General features: G+C 51.9%; 1 protein-coding gene across 1 annotated transcript in view; it reads right to left on the minus strand.

Moving 5' to 3' along the window:
- LOC101949178 (tumor necrosis factor receptor superfamily member 16-like) overlaps positions 1-17464 on the minus strand; it is a 45264-nt gene that overhangs the window by 16555 nt on the left and 11245 nt on the right. The window contains exons 2-3 of the mRNA XM_065582539.1: positions 2813-2945; positions 485-850 (exon numbers count right to left, since the gene is read on the minus strand). Of these exons, the coding sequence (XP_065438611.1) occupies positions 485-850; positions 2813-2945 (499 nt within the window). The remainder of the gene's footprint in view (positions 1-484; positions 851-2812; positions 2946-17464) is intronic.

The following is a 17464-nucleotide window of genomic DNA, read 5'->3' on the forward strand; positions in this document are numbered from 1 at the left end:
GTTCACCCAATAAATTGTGCCCTGAAAGCGACTCTGGCCTGACATCCGTCCTTCCTGGGCTGCTGATCCAGTGTACACAGCTGTAATAACAACACACTGTTCCCCTGCGGCTGCGGGGGGGGGCACACACAGCTTAGCCTGTCAGGTCTTTGGGGCAGGGACTTTCTGTGTCTGGACAGCGCCTGGCCCAAAGGCGTCCTGGCCTATGGCTGTGGATCCAGTCGCAGCGCTTAGTTCTCAGCCGCTTTGCACGCCCCGGCTACCGGGGTTGTCATGAGTCAGCGACAGGCGGGAGACGGGCCCCTCTGGGTTGAGTCGCCCCTTGTACCACTCGACACACAACACCCCCACCGCAACCTGCACCCCCCAAAAAGTCAGCACACGCCCCTCGCTCGCCACCTGCACGGATCCCCCCACCCCGTGCTCGCCCGCCTTCTCCAATACAGCCAGCCACGCCTGCCACAGCGGCCGGTGCGGTACGTACCCATGCACAGCGTGTCCGACACGGGGCTGCAGGCCCGGATCATCACCTCGTCCTTGTGGCACTCCAGCCGGCAGGGCAGGCACGGCGCCGAGTCGCTCTTCTCCTCCGAGTAAAAGCCCTCCGGGCATTTTTGGCAGATGGTGTTGTTCGTAGGCCCGCACGGCGTTGCTGCCCCGTAGCCCGGCCCGCACACTTGGCAAGGCAAGCACCGGCTGCTGGTCCCGTTTTCCGCGTGCAGGTAGTGGCCGGGGGGGCACTGGGGGGCGCACACAGTGTCGCGGGTGGGGGTGCACGCCTCTGCCACCGGGCACCGTGAGCACGGCTGGCACGGCTCCGTGGCGCTGCTGCTGGAGGAGAACGTCCCATCTGCCGTGGGAAGAGACATTGAACTCAGAGCCTACTCCTGGTCTAACGGCCACTGGCAACTGAACACACACCTGTCAGCAACCGAACCACAAGCATCTGCCACTTGAGTCAGAGGAGTAACTCCAGCCGCTGCGGGTAGCAGGCTATTATAGTTACAGGCACCTGCCACCAGGGGGAGACAGGCTCATGTCTGAACTCAGCCATTGAATTACCATTGCACAAAGCATTGTGGGTAAAAGCGGCCAAACCCTCTAGTACAGGGGTTCTCAAACTTTTGTCCTGGTGACCCCTTTCACACAGCAAGCCTCTGAGTGCCACCCCCCCCCTTATAAATTAAAACCACGTTTTTATATATTTAACACCATTATAAATGCTGGATGCAAAGCGGGGTTGGGGGTGGAGACTGACAGCTCGCGACCCCCCATGTAATAACCTCGCAACCCCCTGAGGGGTCCCGACCCCCAGTTTGAGAACCCCTGCTCTAGTAGGGTGCGTTAATGTTAACCAGCTTGCATTTATACAGCCCAAAGCATTTTACAAACGGACTGATGAACTATACGCCGGGGTGTCTTTATCAGCTGATGAAATGCAGCCACCTCTGAGGTGGAACACAGCAGCTGTTGAACAGCTCACAGCAACAGCTCTCCACCCCTCCGGATCGTTTAGAATAGGAAGTGAAAAGCTGCAGGGGGATTTAAAGAGACAGGATGTGATTATCGGAGTTGGGACCATCCATGACTATGGGTGGTCAGGACCTTGGTTTCACGTCTCACTCAGAAGGCAGCACAGTGCTAGTAACTGACTCAAAGGGTGGAGTGTCACCCACACCACCTCTCCTGCTGACTGCAGGGGCTCCGGGGAGGTCTCCCAGCCAGGCACTGGCCCCAGCTGTCTCGGTCGGGCTTGTGGGAGGGGATTCGCTCAGCTGAGCCAGTCCTGGACACGGCTTGTCTGTTTAGCGACTGACCCAAGCAGCGCGTCTGGACGGACAGGCAGCTGACGCTGGAAGGTGGCTTCCTTTAGATCAGGACCGCGTCCGATCAGCTTCAAAATGCCTCTCGCTGGGTGAACGTCCTCTCCAGGGGGAATAACGCTAACCTGGGCTCCCTGGCCTGGCTCAGGTCACGTGGGGATCGAGCTGGGCCGGTTGTCAGCCGCTTGGTCCACATCACGCAGCTGCGGGACGGCTGACAAGCTGTGCTCGCGGGGTTCGGGGGGTGGCTCTGGCTCAGAGCAGCTGCAGGGCAGAAGTGCCGGGTTTGGGTAGGGCGGGGTGTGGGCCCCGCCAGGAATAGCGGATGGGAACAGAGGGGAGCGGGCCGAGGGGTGGCTGGGGAAGAGGACATGGCCTGGAGTTGGAGGGCACAAGACGTCCCTTCCTGTGCTGCACTCTGCTCACCCTATAAGCCCCCTCCTTATATCCTCTCCCTCTCTACATGGGCCTATCTGTCACTATCGCTTTCCTCCCCAGCCCGCCCACTCACTCCAGAGCTCCCCCAGCATCTCCTTGCCCTCCCCATCCCAGGACCCCTCCCCACACTCCCTCCCCCCCATCCTGCCCTTCTCTCTCACACGCATTAGGTCCCTGGGCCTGCCGATCTGGCCGAGCCACCCACACACGGCAGCAGCTGTGGGGCCAGTGGGATGCAATGGGATGAGGTGGGTGCCCTTTGGGCATGCCCGTCAAGGGGTTCGGCCCATGCCCCGTGGCGTGGGGCGCACTAGGCCGGCTGCCGTGAGCAGAGTGAGACGGGTCTCTTGCATCTCAGATGGGGGAAAGAGAGGATCCCCATGGCAACCGGGCGATCCTGTAACTGACCGCTGGGGTGGGTCTCTGCACCTCCCTCTGTCACTGCTGGCCCTGGGCACTGCTGGAGGCGAGATACTGGCCAAAAGGGCCATCCGGGATTCCCATGCCCAGCCATTAGCCTGCGCTCCCCGCCTTGGGTCCCCTCTACTCACTCTCTCTGCAGGGCTCGCACACCGTGTTGGAGCTGCCACACGGGACGGCCACCCCATAGCCCGGGGGGCAAGGGTCACAGCAGTCCCCAAGGGAGGTGAAGCGTCCGCTCTTGCAGCCTTGGCGGGCTGAAACCTGCAGGGGAGAAGGGTGAAAAAGAAGATGAATGAGGCAGGGCCCGAGCTGGCTGGAGAGCAGCGTGGGGTGGGGGGGGGTTTGCAGACAGAGACCCTCTGTGAGCATGGGGTTGAGATCTGCCTGGCCCGCAGGGACCCAGAAGGGGAGAAACGATATTTCCCATCAGCTGCTGCAGCCCAGACCGCCCGCCTTGTTCTTTGGCATAGGAGTGTCAGATGGAGATCCCCCTACGTGTCTCCCATGGGTCTCTAAGCATCATTGCATGGCGACACCTTTCGCTGACTACCAATCTGGGCTGATCGTAGAGCCGTCCAGCCCATCCCAGCCCAGCCTTTCTGCTTCACTCTAGAATAGCCCAAATAGCCCGCCAGCGTCACTAGAGGTTCAAGGAAACTGAAGGATTTATCAGCGCATGCTCAAGCCATACATGCAGTACTTCAAAGACACAAGGTGGCATTGTGGTCACAAGACCGGGTCCAGTCACTGGTTCTCCCTGGGTGACCTTGGGCAAGTCCTTTCATCGCTCTGGGCCTCAGTTTGCCCTGCTGTAAAATGGGGACGTTGTCCATCTTGCCTCTTTAAATTCTAAGGCCTTCAGGGCAGCATGTGTTTGTACAGCCCCTAACGTAATGGGGGCCTGATCTGGGCTGGGATCTCTAGGCGCTAGTGGCATAGAAATAATAATAATAATGCGACTTCATTCACAGACCGCAAAGCGCTATGCCGCCATATGGGTGCACAGCTCCTGAGGCCTGTGCTTTATTGGGGGGTCTGGCTAAATACCAGGGTGCCCTCCTTGCCATTGAATCTAGGGACTCTGCCCCAGCCTGGAAGCTCATTTCTCCGCCCCTTCTACCGGTGCCACCACCCAGTTTGTTGCCTTCTTCCATTCCCAAGCTTGTGCCCCCTTCCATGCCACCCACATGGAGCACCCCCTGCTCCCACTGCACTAGTCCCTTCCCCCCCATTCCACTCCTTCCTCCCTCCCGGCCCACACGCTGGCGTTAGCCCATCGTGCATGCAACGTTCAACACCTAACAACAGAGGTGTGGCCCATCCCTTCCTCTGGGGCGCGCAGTGCATGGGCCCTGATCTGTGTCTGCCACCCAGCCTGCGAGCTCCTCGGGGCAGGGGATGGTTTGATCTATGTTTTGGCCCTTACTTAAAAGTACCATGTTGTCCCCGCTTACAGATGGGGACACTGAGGCACAGAGTGGCAAAGCAACACGACCACAGGCCCAGGGTAAGTCAGTGGCAGAGCCCGGACCAGAATCCAAGTCTCTTGACTAGACCCAGAGACCTGGTACTAACTATATTGGCTGTTCACACCTCATCTGGTGTTTGAATGCAAGGTAGCCCAGGTACCTGAAAGAATCTGGGCTTCTCTCCTCATCTATCTTCCCCTCCCCACCCTCCTCTCTCCTTTCCTGGGCTCTTCCTCCTTCTCTCGTTCAGGGCCTACCAAAGGGGGGGTCTCCTCCCAGCAGATGGCTGTCTGGGATCTGACACCTGTGTGAAGCCTGGGAAGTCGTAAAGCAGTTTCCATATCAGAGCAGAAATCTGAGGAATGACAAGAGGCCCTAAAAACAGGGAGGGCCCTGGGGTGGGGGAGTAGAATCCTCTTCTAACAATGCCTGTTTGTTCCTTTCAGATCTTCACAGTGGGGGATCAGGGGTGGGCAAGTCACACTCCCCCCTTTGACAAGTCTCTGCGAATATGCACATACTGATTCATCCACCCACAAACACAGCGGTGGGCTCAGGTTAAACACAAACGCAATATAGCACAAGATGCTCCCATCTCTCTGGTTAATATCATCTTGCCGGAAACAGCAAATGATTCCAGAGTAAAGGGCTGAAAGCCAGGCCAGGAGGCTCATTTAACAAGAGCCGGGGACAAAAGCCTAAGGGGCGAACTTCAAAAGCTTTGGGGAAGCAGCTCTGTGTAGGTTCAGAAAACACAGGTGCGGTGCATAGGAAAATAGGGTAGTGTTCCTTTAAATAGATTGTGAGCACTCCTGGCGCTCATTGTGGTCTATGTTTTAGAAGCTACCAATCAGAGCAGACCAGCTAGGAGAGCTTGGGGAAATTTCTCACACAAAACTATTTCGGGGGCGAAAAATGCAGCTTCAGCGACACCGAAACGTTTGGCAAATTTGTCTGGTCTTCGACGAATTGTGGTGGTTGAAAGAAAATCTTTAAAAATTCAAACCGTTTCAATTTTTTTCAGGTCAAAACGACGTTTTGTTTCAAAATTTCCTTTATTTACTAAACAGTCAAAAATGTAAAGAGGCTTGAAATGGAAACAAAACATTTCTTTGGACCCAAAACCAAATGTTTTCCCACTTGCCCAGTGTGCTGAAAATTTCCAAAAAATAAAAATCAGTTTTGGGTTGAGCTGAATTCTTTCCACCTGATTTTTTGGACTTGCCAGAGAACCAGAAATCCGTTATTCGCCCAGCTCCGGTAGCTAGGCCTTGCATTGACTTGTATATTTCGTTAACACAGAATGGGAACCAAATGGGCCAAAGTAGTTTCTGCCTAGTTTCTTGGCTGTGAGAAGAGCAAAGAATACAACCACCAATGGGTGAAACCTGGTGGGGAAATGAGTCAGAGACATAGATAGCTCTGGAGTCAGCAGCAAAAGTACCATCTGACCTGCACACACATATCTGTGCATGCACATTCAGCGTGGCAATGAGGCATACTGGATTTCACAAGGTACAACAGGTACCTCTCTCCTTTGATCATATGCACAGGGATTGCAGAGAAAAGCTCACATGCACACACCCAGAGGCACACAGCCTTCCAGTTCCTTTATACCACAATCATACCACTTCCTAGGTGCACCAGCTAATGCCTCCACCATTCAGTACAGCTACACCTCACTCAGTGACTGCAGCTCAGTACATGCAGATAATCCCAGGGACTTACTGCCATCTCCTAGGGAGCAGAGTTAAGGTGAATTTGTATAGACACACATACGCTCTCTGAATTAAAGGTGGAGCTGGCAGTTACGATCCTGTTTACAGTTTCTTACAACTTTGCCAAACTTCAGCCATGTGGATTACCTATAACATTAAAAAACCCAAAGGATATTAAGGGTACCCTTAAAGTCCAGCAACACCCTGGTAACCTTAACTCTGCTCCCATTACACAATGGGAATGAAAATGATGAGGGGTATGGGCCAGCTTCCACACACAGAGAGATTAAAAGATTGGGACTGTTCATCTAAGAAAAGAGATAACTAATGGGGATATGATAGAGGTCTATATAATTATGGCTGATGTGGAGAAAGTGACTAGGGAAGTGTTATTTACCTCTTCACATAACACACAAACTAGGGGTCACCCAATGAAATTAATAGGCCGCAGGTTTAAAACAAACAAAAGGAAGTACTTCTTCACCCAACACAGTGTGGCACTTGTTGCCGTGGTATGTTGTGAAAGCCAAAATTATAACTGGTTTCAAAACCAAATTAGATACATTTATGCAGGTTAGGTCCATCAATGGCTATTAGCCAAGATGGTCAGGGATGCAACCCCATGCTCTGGTTATCCCTAAAACCTCCAACTGTCAGAATCTGGGACTGGACGACAGGGGGATGGATCACTCGAAATTTCCTGGTTTTGTTCATTCACTCTGAAGCATCGGGCACAGGCATGACACTGGGCTAGATGGAGTGTTTGTCTAATTCAGTATGGCCGTTCTTATGTGCTTTACAATCTTTACAATCTTACAAGCATGATCACATGCAAGACCTTAGAGTTGGGCATAATTTTTCAGCCAAAACTATTTTTCACCAAAAAATGGACATTGAGGTTGGTGGAAACATTTCACAAATTCGTGTCGGATTTGCCAAACTGTTTTATTTAAAAAAAAAACAACACTATAATAATTCTGAAAAAATGGAAACATTTTCATTTCTTGATTCAAAATGACCCTTCATTCTGAAATGTACTTCAACGTTATTAAAAAGAATATGTAAAAACCTTTTTTAAAAAACCCTCAAAAATGAAACAAAACATTTCATTTCCGGTCAAACAAAATGTTTCATTCAACCCAAAATGATTTTTTTTTTTTTAACTTTTCAGGTCACTGAACATTGTTTTTAAAATTTGTTTGGGATGGATCTAAAATGATTCCCCACCCCCACCCCTGATTTTACAGTAGGGCCAGCAAACCAAAAAACCACTTCTTTGCACAGTTCTAGCCCTGGCCTCATCCAAAGTGCTGTGTTAAGCTGTGCTGATGAGCACAATATCTCTGATAAAAGAACAGGAGGACTTGTGGCACCTTAGAGACTAACACATTTATTTGCGCATAAGCTTTCGTGGGCTACAGCCCACTTCATCAGATGCATAGAATGGAACATATAGTAAGGAGATATATATACACATACAGAGAACATGAAAAGGTGGACGTAGCCATATCAACTGTAAGAGGCTAATTAATTAAAATGAGCTATTATCAGCAGGAGAAAAAAAACTGCTGCTTCTTACTATATGTTCCATTCTATGCCTCTGATGAAGTGGGTTTTAGCCCACGAAAGCTTATGTTCAAATAAGTGTGTTAGTCTCTAAGGGGCCACACGTCCTCCTGTTCTTTTTGCGGATACAGACTAACACGGCTGCGACTCTGAAAAATCTCTCTGATGATGCTGAGATTACAGGTCGTGACTGTCCAGTGAAAGCTGCTCTTATGGCACCGTGGGGATTATAGACATGGGCTTAATAGCTTTTATTGGACCAACTTCTCTTGGTGAAAGAGACAGGCCTGGTCACCTGTCTGCCCCAATGGCTCCCTGAGTTAAAACTGAAAGATTTTCCAGATCATTCAGACTCCTGCAGAACCCTGGGGGGACCGCAAAGCACACCTGTTTGAAAACACTGCCCACACAGAAGTCTATTGTGTGCCACCAGTGTCTCTGACTGTTTGCCCACAGGTGGTAGCAGGAATTCTAGAGCTCAAATCCACAGCCTGCGTGGGAATCTGCTGCCCTGCAGCATCTAGTAGAGACGGGAACCAGGCAGGAAGATGTGAGAGCCCTGAAGTAGCAGATGTGAGACGATCTGCCCCCTGATTAAGTCAGCCTGATCTCTAATAGACTGGCTTAAGCCCTGAAGCATGAGGTTTTAGTGTAACTCTCGATATTCCAGAGTTCAATCCTCTTGGAATCTCGCTAAGCTCTTTGCTCCACTGACACATCCTGTGGCCATGAGTTCCACAGTCTATTGTGTGGGAAAGTATTTCCCCTTATCAAGGTTGAATTTGCCACCTTCTAATTTCATCGAATGGCTGAATGTCATTGGCCTAGGGCCGGCAAATTGTTGCCTCATTATAAATGGTTCAGCACATTTGTTCTTTGCTGTATTCACAGGAACCCCTCTACCCCCATCCCCACAGTTCCTGTGTGACTGGATTTGCTGGTTCTCCTTCCTCCCAGAAGCCTGTATGGTAGGGCCTCCCAGAGTGCATTGCTCCACATGCTGTTCTGTGTGCGACGCTTTCTGGGCACTGTCTCCTGTGTGATGAGGCACTACGGCTGCAGCAGTACGCCCATAGGAGTTAGGAGCATACTGACAAGTGTGGCTGTGAAAATGGTTGCTACGTGGACACAGTCATGTTCACTGCCACCAGCTCAGATCTGCTTACAACGACAGAGCTGTATTTGCCATTCAGATGGCACCCGGAAGGGCAAACCTGCAGAAGGCCCTAGGATAATACAAAGAGTTGCCCTGACATGGTGGATTGGTTAAACCACAATGTTTTTTGTGCACCCAGGCCAAATCCATCTCACCTAGCGCAGCACAGATCCCTGTGGAAGAACCAGGCTGCTCTCAGGACAGAGCACTGGGACAGTGGGGAGCAGCTGTCTGGCAGCTTCTGCCGGCCAGTCGCCTTGTCAGGGTTTTCACTCAAAGCCCACGCATTAGTCCCTGCCACAGACACCCAGGTGCAACTTTTCCTGATTTCCTAATGAACGTCTCTGGAACCAGGGGAATGATGGCAAGACTGGAGGAGCCAAATACATCCATAGGAGAAAGAAAGAAAGAAAGAAAGAAAGAAAGAAAGAAAGAAAGAAAGAAAGAAAGAAGCTGAGGAAGGACCGGAGGAAGGCATAAAGACAGAAGGGGAGGAAGGAATAGAGGAAGAAAGAAAACAAAGAAAAAAGAATGAGAGATGAAAAGAAAGAAAAAGGCAGAGCGCAAGAGAAGAAGAACACTGCTGAGTGACATAAGAGAAGAAGCCCTTGTCTGGTTGATTCCCCGACCTTCAGGCGGGCTGGGAAGCCCCGTGGGGGACCGTAAAGCACACCTGTTTGAAAACGCTGCCCACACAGAAGTCTATTGTGTGCTACCAGTGTCTCTGACTTACTACTTGCCCACAGGTGGTTGCAGGAATTCTAGAGCAGAGCTGGTCACATTCTCCAGCTTGCAAACCGACCCGGTGTGGAGGCTAAATGCAGGGGAGGCCGCTTGCCACCATCCTGGCTTGTCTGACAAAGAGGTCTCGCTAAGGAGACCAGTGGCCCTTCTCTTTACAGACACTGCCCATCTCATGGCCCCAACCCCAGCGCTGGGAGGGCAAGCTGAGGGCTGGCAGGCAAATGGCCCCTTGCCCGCTCAGCTAACACGTCCCACAGCTTTACAGACAGGAGGCAGAGGGGGTCTCCTCCCACCACAGGAGTGGTGGTGATCTGTAGAGTCCACATTTAGCCCGGGCATAAAAAGGTGCAGAGACCCTGGGGGATTAGAACGTGGGATTCCAGAGGGTCTGGCCATCAATGCTTCTGCATCACCACTGGAAGCTCAGGGTGGGGGGGATCTGCTGGGGGACGCTGGAAGCTAGACACTGCCGGAAGTACTGCCCAGCAGGGCCTGATTGGCGGGCCCCTCACAGCCCATAGATTGGCTCATACCAGTATATAAACCAGGAAGCCAGCATGGGGAGCTGTCTGAGCAATGATGCAGACGCTGTCCGCTTGTTTCTGCTTCAGGCCTTGCCTGGCGGTGGACCTTAAGACTCTGTTCCTGGCCCCAGTTTATCCCTGACTCTGCTAGTCGCCCCCTGACTGATTGGGTGCCCGCCGGCTGCCCATAGCCTGGCCCTCACAGATCCTTGCAAGAGGAGTGGATGGAGAAGGAGGAATGTAGGGTTACTATATCTGAACTTTCAAAAAAGAGGACACTCCATTGGGGGGGTAGACCTGCCCCCTAGCCACTCCCTCTCACTTCCCGCCCCCTGACAGCCCCCCGAGAACCCCCGACCCATCTAACCCCCCCTGCTCCCTGACCCTGACTGTCCGAACCCCTCTCCACACCCCTGCCCCCCTGACAGCAGCCCCGAACTCCCAACCCATCCACCCCCCCACCCCACCCCGCTCCCTGTCCCCTGACTGCCTCCCTTCTCCAACTCCCCAGCCCCCTTACCGTGCCACTCGGCTTAGGGCAGGTGTCTGGCTCCGCGCCCCAAGGAGCGCCCCGCCCGAGCACTGCCGAGCGGCGTGCTAAGACTGCAGGGGACGGGGGGAGCCGGGAAGGGGTTTTGGCTGCCGAGGCCCCAATGCGAGCGGCGCTCGGCTGCCCTGTCAGCCGCTTTTCGGTCGATAAATAGCCGACCGGGGGGGGGGAAATCCCGGACATTTTTAGATTTTTAGAAATCCCCCCAAGACGGCTATTTAAAGAGCGAAAAGCCGGACATGTCTGGGGAAATCCGGACGTATGGTAGCCCTAAGGAATGGAGGGGACAGGATCACACAACTAAGCGATTTTCTCCCTTGTTGTTAGATGCAGATTTCACCTCAGGCCCTAAACCCCTGTCTATGACCCTTTTCAAATCCACAGGCCGACTGCCCCCCGCCCTGCAAACATCTCCCAGTGTAAAACAACAGCCACAGTTTATGCAGGACCTCCACATAAACCACAACTGCACTCGGGTGCCCGCCCCCCAGTGCCAGTGTTTAACTGACAAATTGTGTCCAGGAAGCGCACCCACATACCACCTTAATATCAAATTCCATTTGACGGATCAGCATTCAGACAAATAGCACCCTAAGGCCATGTCTACACTTACAAGCTTACAGCGCGGCACAGCTGTATCGATACAGCCGCGCCGCTGTAAGATCCCTCGTGTAGCCAGCGAGAGCTCTTCTGTTGACATAATAAAACCAGCTTAACAAGCGTAGCGGGAGGGTGTCTCCCGCCGACAGAGCGCTGTGTACACGAGCATTTGTGCCAGCAAAACTTCTGTCGCTCAAAGGTGTGACTAAAACACCCCCTGAGTGATAAAAGTTTTGCCGACATAAGTGCTCGTGTAGACGTGGCCGAAGCTGTCAGGACAGAAATGTCCTTTGGACGGTCCCGAGGGAGTATTTCAACCAAAGGGGGAATGATTTAAAACAACTTTTTTGGAGGGACTGGGATCCTCTATGGAATGAACGCAGTGATTCCTTTCCCTAAGTAAGTGTGTCCTTCAGTCACTTCCTCCCTTCAGTTCCCGTGTTAAAGCCTTTCCCGTTTGCCTTAGCTAACGAGAGTCTAGCGCTCTCTTCTCCCTTCGGACAGAACCGGTGTTTATTCCAGATATTGGAAAGGGACAGTAATGTGGGGAAACATGCCGGATGAACAGCCCTTCAGACGGGGGCTGTCCAGCCATCGATGGGGGGTAGGTATGCGGGTTGCTTGCACGCACCCAACACACTAGCATGTCCATGGGCTTCCGCGCTGACCCAGAGAGAAGGACCCACAGGGCAGTTCAGTTTTATTCATGATTTTCAAGGCCAGAAGGGTTGGACAAGTTCTAGTTCAGGCACAAGGGTCTGGGCTTGATGCAGGAAACACGGGTGGTCGTCTAGTCTGATCTCTTGATCATAGAATCATAGACTATCAGAGTTGGAAGGGACCTCAGGAGGTCGTCTAGTCCAACCCTCTGCTCAAAGCAGGACCAACACCAACCAAATCATCCCAGCCAGGACTTTGTCAAGCTGGGCCTTAAAAGCCTCTAGGGATGGAGATTCCACCACCTCCCTAGGGAACTTGAAGACACAGGTTGGAAAATTTCACTGCGTTTTCTGCATCTGTGGATGAACTAGAGTGTATCTTTTGGGAGGTTGTCCGAGTCATGGTTTAAATGCTTCCAGTGATGGAGAATCCACCACGTTGCCCGGTGAGCTCTGCCAACGGTGGATCACCCTCCCTGTTAGAAACACCCAACCTACTGCCACTTTGAACGTTGACTTCAACTTGCAGCCCTTGGCCCTCGTCCGTCCTGTTTTCGTCTGCTCGATTAAAGAGCCCTCTAGTATCAAATATACTCGGTACTTAAAGGTCGTGATCAAGTGGCCTCTTTACCTCCTTTTTGATAAGCTACGTAGCTTGAGTGGGTTTCCTCTCGCACTGCAGACCTCCAACCATTCTTGTAGCTCTCCTCTGATCCCTCTCCCCACCCAGGCAGATTGCTGGGAGTGCCCAGAGCACGCACGGCATAGGAGCATGTCCTCGCGGCTTGCCTTTGTTTTAAAGGCCCTTCATGGCGCCGCACTTCCCTCTTCGCACATATCTGTCCCCCATCACCATAGCATCTGAGCCTCATGATCTCGGATGTATTTCGCCTCACCACCCCTGTGAGCTAATGCCATGCTGCGATCCCCGTTTTACAGATGTGGACCCTGAGGCACAAGGGAGGCTGAACAGGGAGACTGTAGCAGAGCAGAGATGTTAACCCAGGTCTCCTAAGTGCTCAGGGACTGCCCTAACCACAATGACATCCGTCCTCTCTTCCTACTTGCTCACTCTCCTCTCTCATTGCCGGGCGCTCCACCCTTTCTGCTGTGCCATCTCTCACCTGCTCGACACCTCAGCCACCCTCTGCTCGACAACTTCTTCCACAACCCTCTGAGCCTGACGCCCTCCCTGAACTGGGCCATAAAGCCGCTCCCGTCTCCTTCTCCGCAAGACCACCTCTGCGGTGATGCCTACAAGACATTGGCTTTAAAAGTTGTGTATATTTTGGCGTTTCCTTCTTCCCCTGCTCTTTGAAGATCACATGTCTCTTCCGATGGTAAGCTCTTCAGGTCAGGAGCCAGGCTACCTGTCAGGAACTGGGGCCTGCAGCAGAGCCGGTCTCCGGGCAACGTACTGAGCCCAGCTGACCTGTAGTAGGCTGCCTGACTGGTGGGAAGAGTCAGCAGCCTGGCTCGTAAGCCCAGCAGCAGTCCAGCGGCTGCTCAAAGCATTCGCTGCGATAGCTCCTGCCCCAGCCTTGGACCCAGCCGCACTTGTCTCTCTCCCTCCATCTTCCAATCTTTTCCCCCTCCCTCTCTCAGCCACACTCCTTCAGCTTCGGTGCTCTGCCTCCCTCCTCTTTTCTTCTCCCACCCCACAGTCCTCGAGGCAGGGGAGGTGATGAGAGAAGGGGACGCCTGGGCAATCCCCACCCACGCGTGGTGACGGACGGGGTAATCTCTGTTGCATAGCGGCTCACCACTAAGAGTTTCTTCCCCTGCCCTTATGGAACTGCCTCTGCTTGTGTGTCTGTATGGTGGTGGTGGTGGGGGGGGAATGATTTATCTAGGTACTTATCTGATTCCCACCACTGCTGAATTGGAGCAGCTGTGTCCGTAGGTGTAGCCATGTGACCATTGGGAGTGCCGTCTGTGTACCGTGCCTGTCCATTTCTAAGGCGTCTGCCTGTCTCCTTCCTTAGAGGTTTTTAAGGCTCGGCTTGACAAAGCCCTGGCTGGGATGATTCAGTTGGGGATTGGTCCTGCTTTGAGCAGGGGGTTGGACTAGATGACCTCCTGAGGTCCCTTCCAACCCTGATCTTCTATGATTCTATGCTTGCTTGAAGCAGAGCTGAGGCAGCATGTTAGACAGGAGAAATGCCCTGTGCTCCCTCCTGGGGTCTTTGGTTCTTTCCTGATTTCACATAAAAGAAAAATCACTCGGGCTTGAGCGGTGCGGGAACATAAGAACGGCCACACTGGGTCAGATCAAAGGTCCACCTAGCCCAGTATCCTGTCTTCCAACAGTGGCCACAATGCCAGCTGCTTCAGAGGGAATGAATAAAACAGGTAATCATCAAGTGATCCATCCTCTATCGCCCATTCCCAGCTTCTGGGAAACAGAGGCTAGGGACACCACCCCTGCCCAACCTCCATGAATTTATCTAGTTCCTTTTTGATCCCCTGTTATAGTCTTGGCCTTCACAACATCCTCTGGCAAAGAGTTCCACAGGTTGACTGTGCGTTGTGTGAAGAAATACTTCCTTTTGTTTTAAACCTACTGCCTATTAATTTCATTAGGTGACCCCTAGTTCTCGTGTTATGAGAAGGAGTAAATAACACTTCCTTATTTATTTTTGCCTGGTGTACCTGCGGGCAGGTGTGTACACACGTTCCGTGCCTATAAGCATCTGTGTGTGTCTGTAGCTCCCTCTCCGTTTGTGCACTTGTCTGCCTGAGAATCTGAGTGTGCGTGAATCTAGCCAACTCTCATGACTTTATCACAAGCCTTGTGGTGAAATTCGGGGTGCTAATCTAGTGTCTCTGTGCTCCAAGAATATGATGAGATGAGATTCGCAGCAATCATTCAATAAAGAAAAAAGTATGTTTCTGGCTCTCATGTCACAGAGAAAAGCTGGAAAATGTGACCCAAGCATGACTCTGAAGGCTCAGAAACTAGAAGACAAAGAAAAAGAAGCAACTTTATTATTATTTTTAAATCTCATGATTTTTAAACCAATCTCAGGATTGGGGGGGGGCAGATTACTGATCTGTAGCTCCTCGAGGCTGGCAGCATCGTACACACTTGTGTGCACGTGAATATTAGTGCATTCGTGTCTGTGTGCGTGGAGCTCCGTGCACATGCATGTCGGTGAGCGTGTAAACATGCCTACCTTTGCGGGGGTGGTCTGAACATAACTGCAGGCTGAAAAGGAAACTCCTCGAATGCAGAAGGGACAAACTAGGGATCTTTGAAGAGAGACAGTCCCTGGCCCTCAGCAGCCCCTCTGTGTTCCCATTCCCCTGCAGAAGGCTCACCTCTACCATTACAGTTCAGAAGGGCTAAATGACACCCTTGTTCTTCCTCCGCCTTTCTCCCTCCTCCCCATGGCTCCCCCCTGAAGTATCTGGATCAGGGGTCGGCAGCCTTTCAGAAGCGGTGTGCCGAGTCTTCATTTATTCACTCTAATTTAAGGATTCTAAAAACTTTAACGTTTTTAGAAGGGCTCTTTCTAAAAGTCTATAATATACAACTAAACTATTGTTGTATGTAAAGTAAATAAGGTTTATAAAATGTTTAAGAAGCTTCATTTAAAATTGAATTAAAATGCAGAGCCCCCCGGACCGGTGGCTAGGACCCGGGCAGTGTGAGTGACACTGAAAATCAGGTCGCGTGCCGCCTTCCACACGCTTGCCATAGGTTGCCTACCCCTGCTCTATATTAACAGCAGTCAGAGTATGGGCACGCTGATTGCCTAGAAACAGTAACAGCTCTACAACAGGCCTCTTTCCTTCCCCAAAAAGGAGCCCGGCTAAGAACCAGGAAGGTGGGCACAAAGTGAGACTCCAGACTGGCTGGATAGATCCCAGCTGACGGGACAAAACGACACTGTTCTGAGTGGTGGAACCCTGGCTGTTTCCCCGCTCGGAGTCAAAGCCTGTTCTAATTAAGCCAAAACCTTTCTCCCCAGCCCTCCCCCACCCCCTTTTCTTATGGGATGATCATATTACAATGACTTGATCCATATTTGCTACAGGAACTCGGCTGGCTGCATCTTTCAAGAGGCGCCGGGCCTTTAAATATTTTCCCTCTGAATCCAAGAACAAAGAAATTAATTGGCACCAGGCATCTGGAGACAGTTAATTATCATAAGGCCATCTTAAAGGCACAGTGCCTAAATAAAGCAAGAAAGGAGAGGGAGGAGGCCTGGGCTAGGCTCTCCAAGGGAGAGAATCCAGAGGGCAGTGGATTTACTTTAATATACATTTGTCAGCGTCCATGTGTTTGGGAACGTTCAAACAGAAGGCAGTCCTGTTAGAGCAACAGAGCCCCCAATGTCTAACTGCCCCTCCTGTTTGCAAAGGCCCTTCTGGCTACATCCAGGTGTTCAGATTTTCGGTTAACTCTTTGGCTGCTGGTCCTCCTCCACTGCGGAGTGTGACGGAGCACTAAGCGGTACCTAAGAAGCGGCTCTGTTTTACAATTCATCTTTCAAATAGAAGAAGCAGCAAGCATGGCTCAGCGGCTGGGGTGCTAACCTGAGACATGGGGTCATTTCCCAGCTCTGCCACAGATTTCCGGTGTGACCTTGGGCAAGTCACTTAGCCGCTCTGTGTCTCAGCTCCCCATCTTTACAATGGGGTTAATAGTCCCGCCTTGCCTCACAGGGAGCGCTGTGGGGATAAATACATTACCAATTGTGAAGTGCCCGGCTACTACAGCAATGGGGGCCAGATAAACATCAAAGGGAGATCGGCACAGCCCTAGAGGGACCAGCACCCTGGTTAATCTTTCACCCCACTGACCACAGCAGTTTGGGTTTTCCCTACAGGTCTCCCCTTTAAATACCAGCCTGGCTTAATTGAGGAGATCTAACCAGATCCCAGCTCGATGTGGACACAACTGCAGGCCTTGGCGTCTATGGACCCAAAGAACCTCTGCTCCGAAGCGGCATCTGGTCCTGAGTAAAGTTCTGTTTTTTTGGTTTGACTCAATTTTCTAGCTGGACTGGCTGGGGCACAAGGAGATCAAGTGACTCTGGCTGGAGGTCAGGGCTGGGATTAGAGTCTCTTGGATTCTCCGTGTTGCACTCGAACTCCTGGGTAATGCAACCCTCTGCCACCCGCTGCAAACCTGAACAGATGGGGCCGATCAGCGGGACATGTGCCAAACAGAATAGAGATGCAAGACCTGCTGGGGCTTAAACTCCTCAGGCTGCAGCGGATGTAAATCAGCCCAGCTGCATTGAAGTCAGTGCAAGTTATGACCAGTTACACCAACTGAGGGCTTGGCTCCTTGGTGAACTCGGCGCTGTCTCTTTAAAGCTGAACTCCCCTCACCACCACCACCACCACCACCACCGTGCCCCAGTCTCTCTTAAAGAGGCGGCGCTTGTAATTTTTAAAAAAACCTCCATTTGCCAACCCCCGCAGCTTTTCCTGACCTGAGAAAAAGTGTTAAAAACAAGGAGGATTTGAAATCAATAGAATAGCAGCTGAAGCAAGAGGTTGTCTCATTTGGTGAGTTAACCCCCCTCAGCAAGGGCGCGGGCAGAGGCGTTCTGCAAAATGAGCATTCGGAGAAAGCGGGAATGATATTAATCATTTATAAGGCCTGGCCCTTCTGTGGGGCTTTGTTTCTAATCGCTGGGCTTGGGCCCCCCCTTTTTTTTACATCTCTGTGATGGATAAAGCAGACGGAGGATCCCCCCCCAGCTCACTACTTGTTTCTTATACTGGGGCCTTGTCTACTTAGTCTTTCCTGGGCGTTTCTATGTGTGGCCGGAGAACA

Source organism: Chrysemys picta, chromosome 2, assembly GCF_011386835.1.
Source record: "Chrysemys picta bellii isolate R12L10 chromosome 2, ASM1138683v2, whole genome shotgun sequence".
NCBI lineage: Eukaryota > Metazoa > Chordata > Testudines > Emydidae > Chrysemys > Chrysemys picta.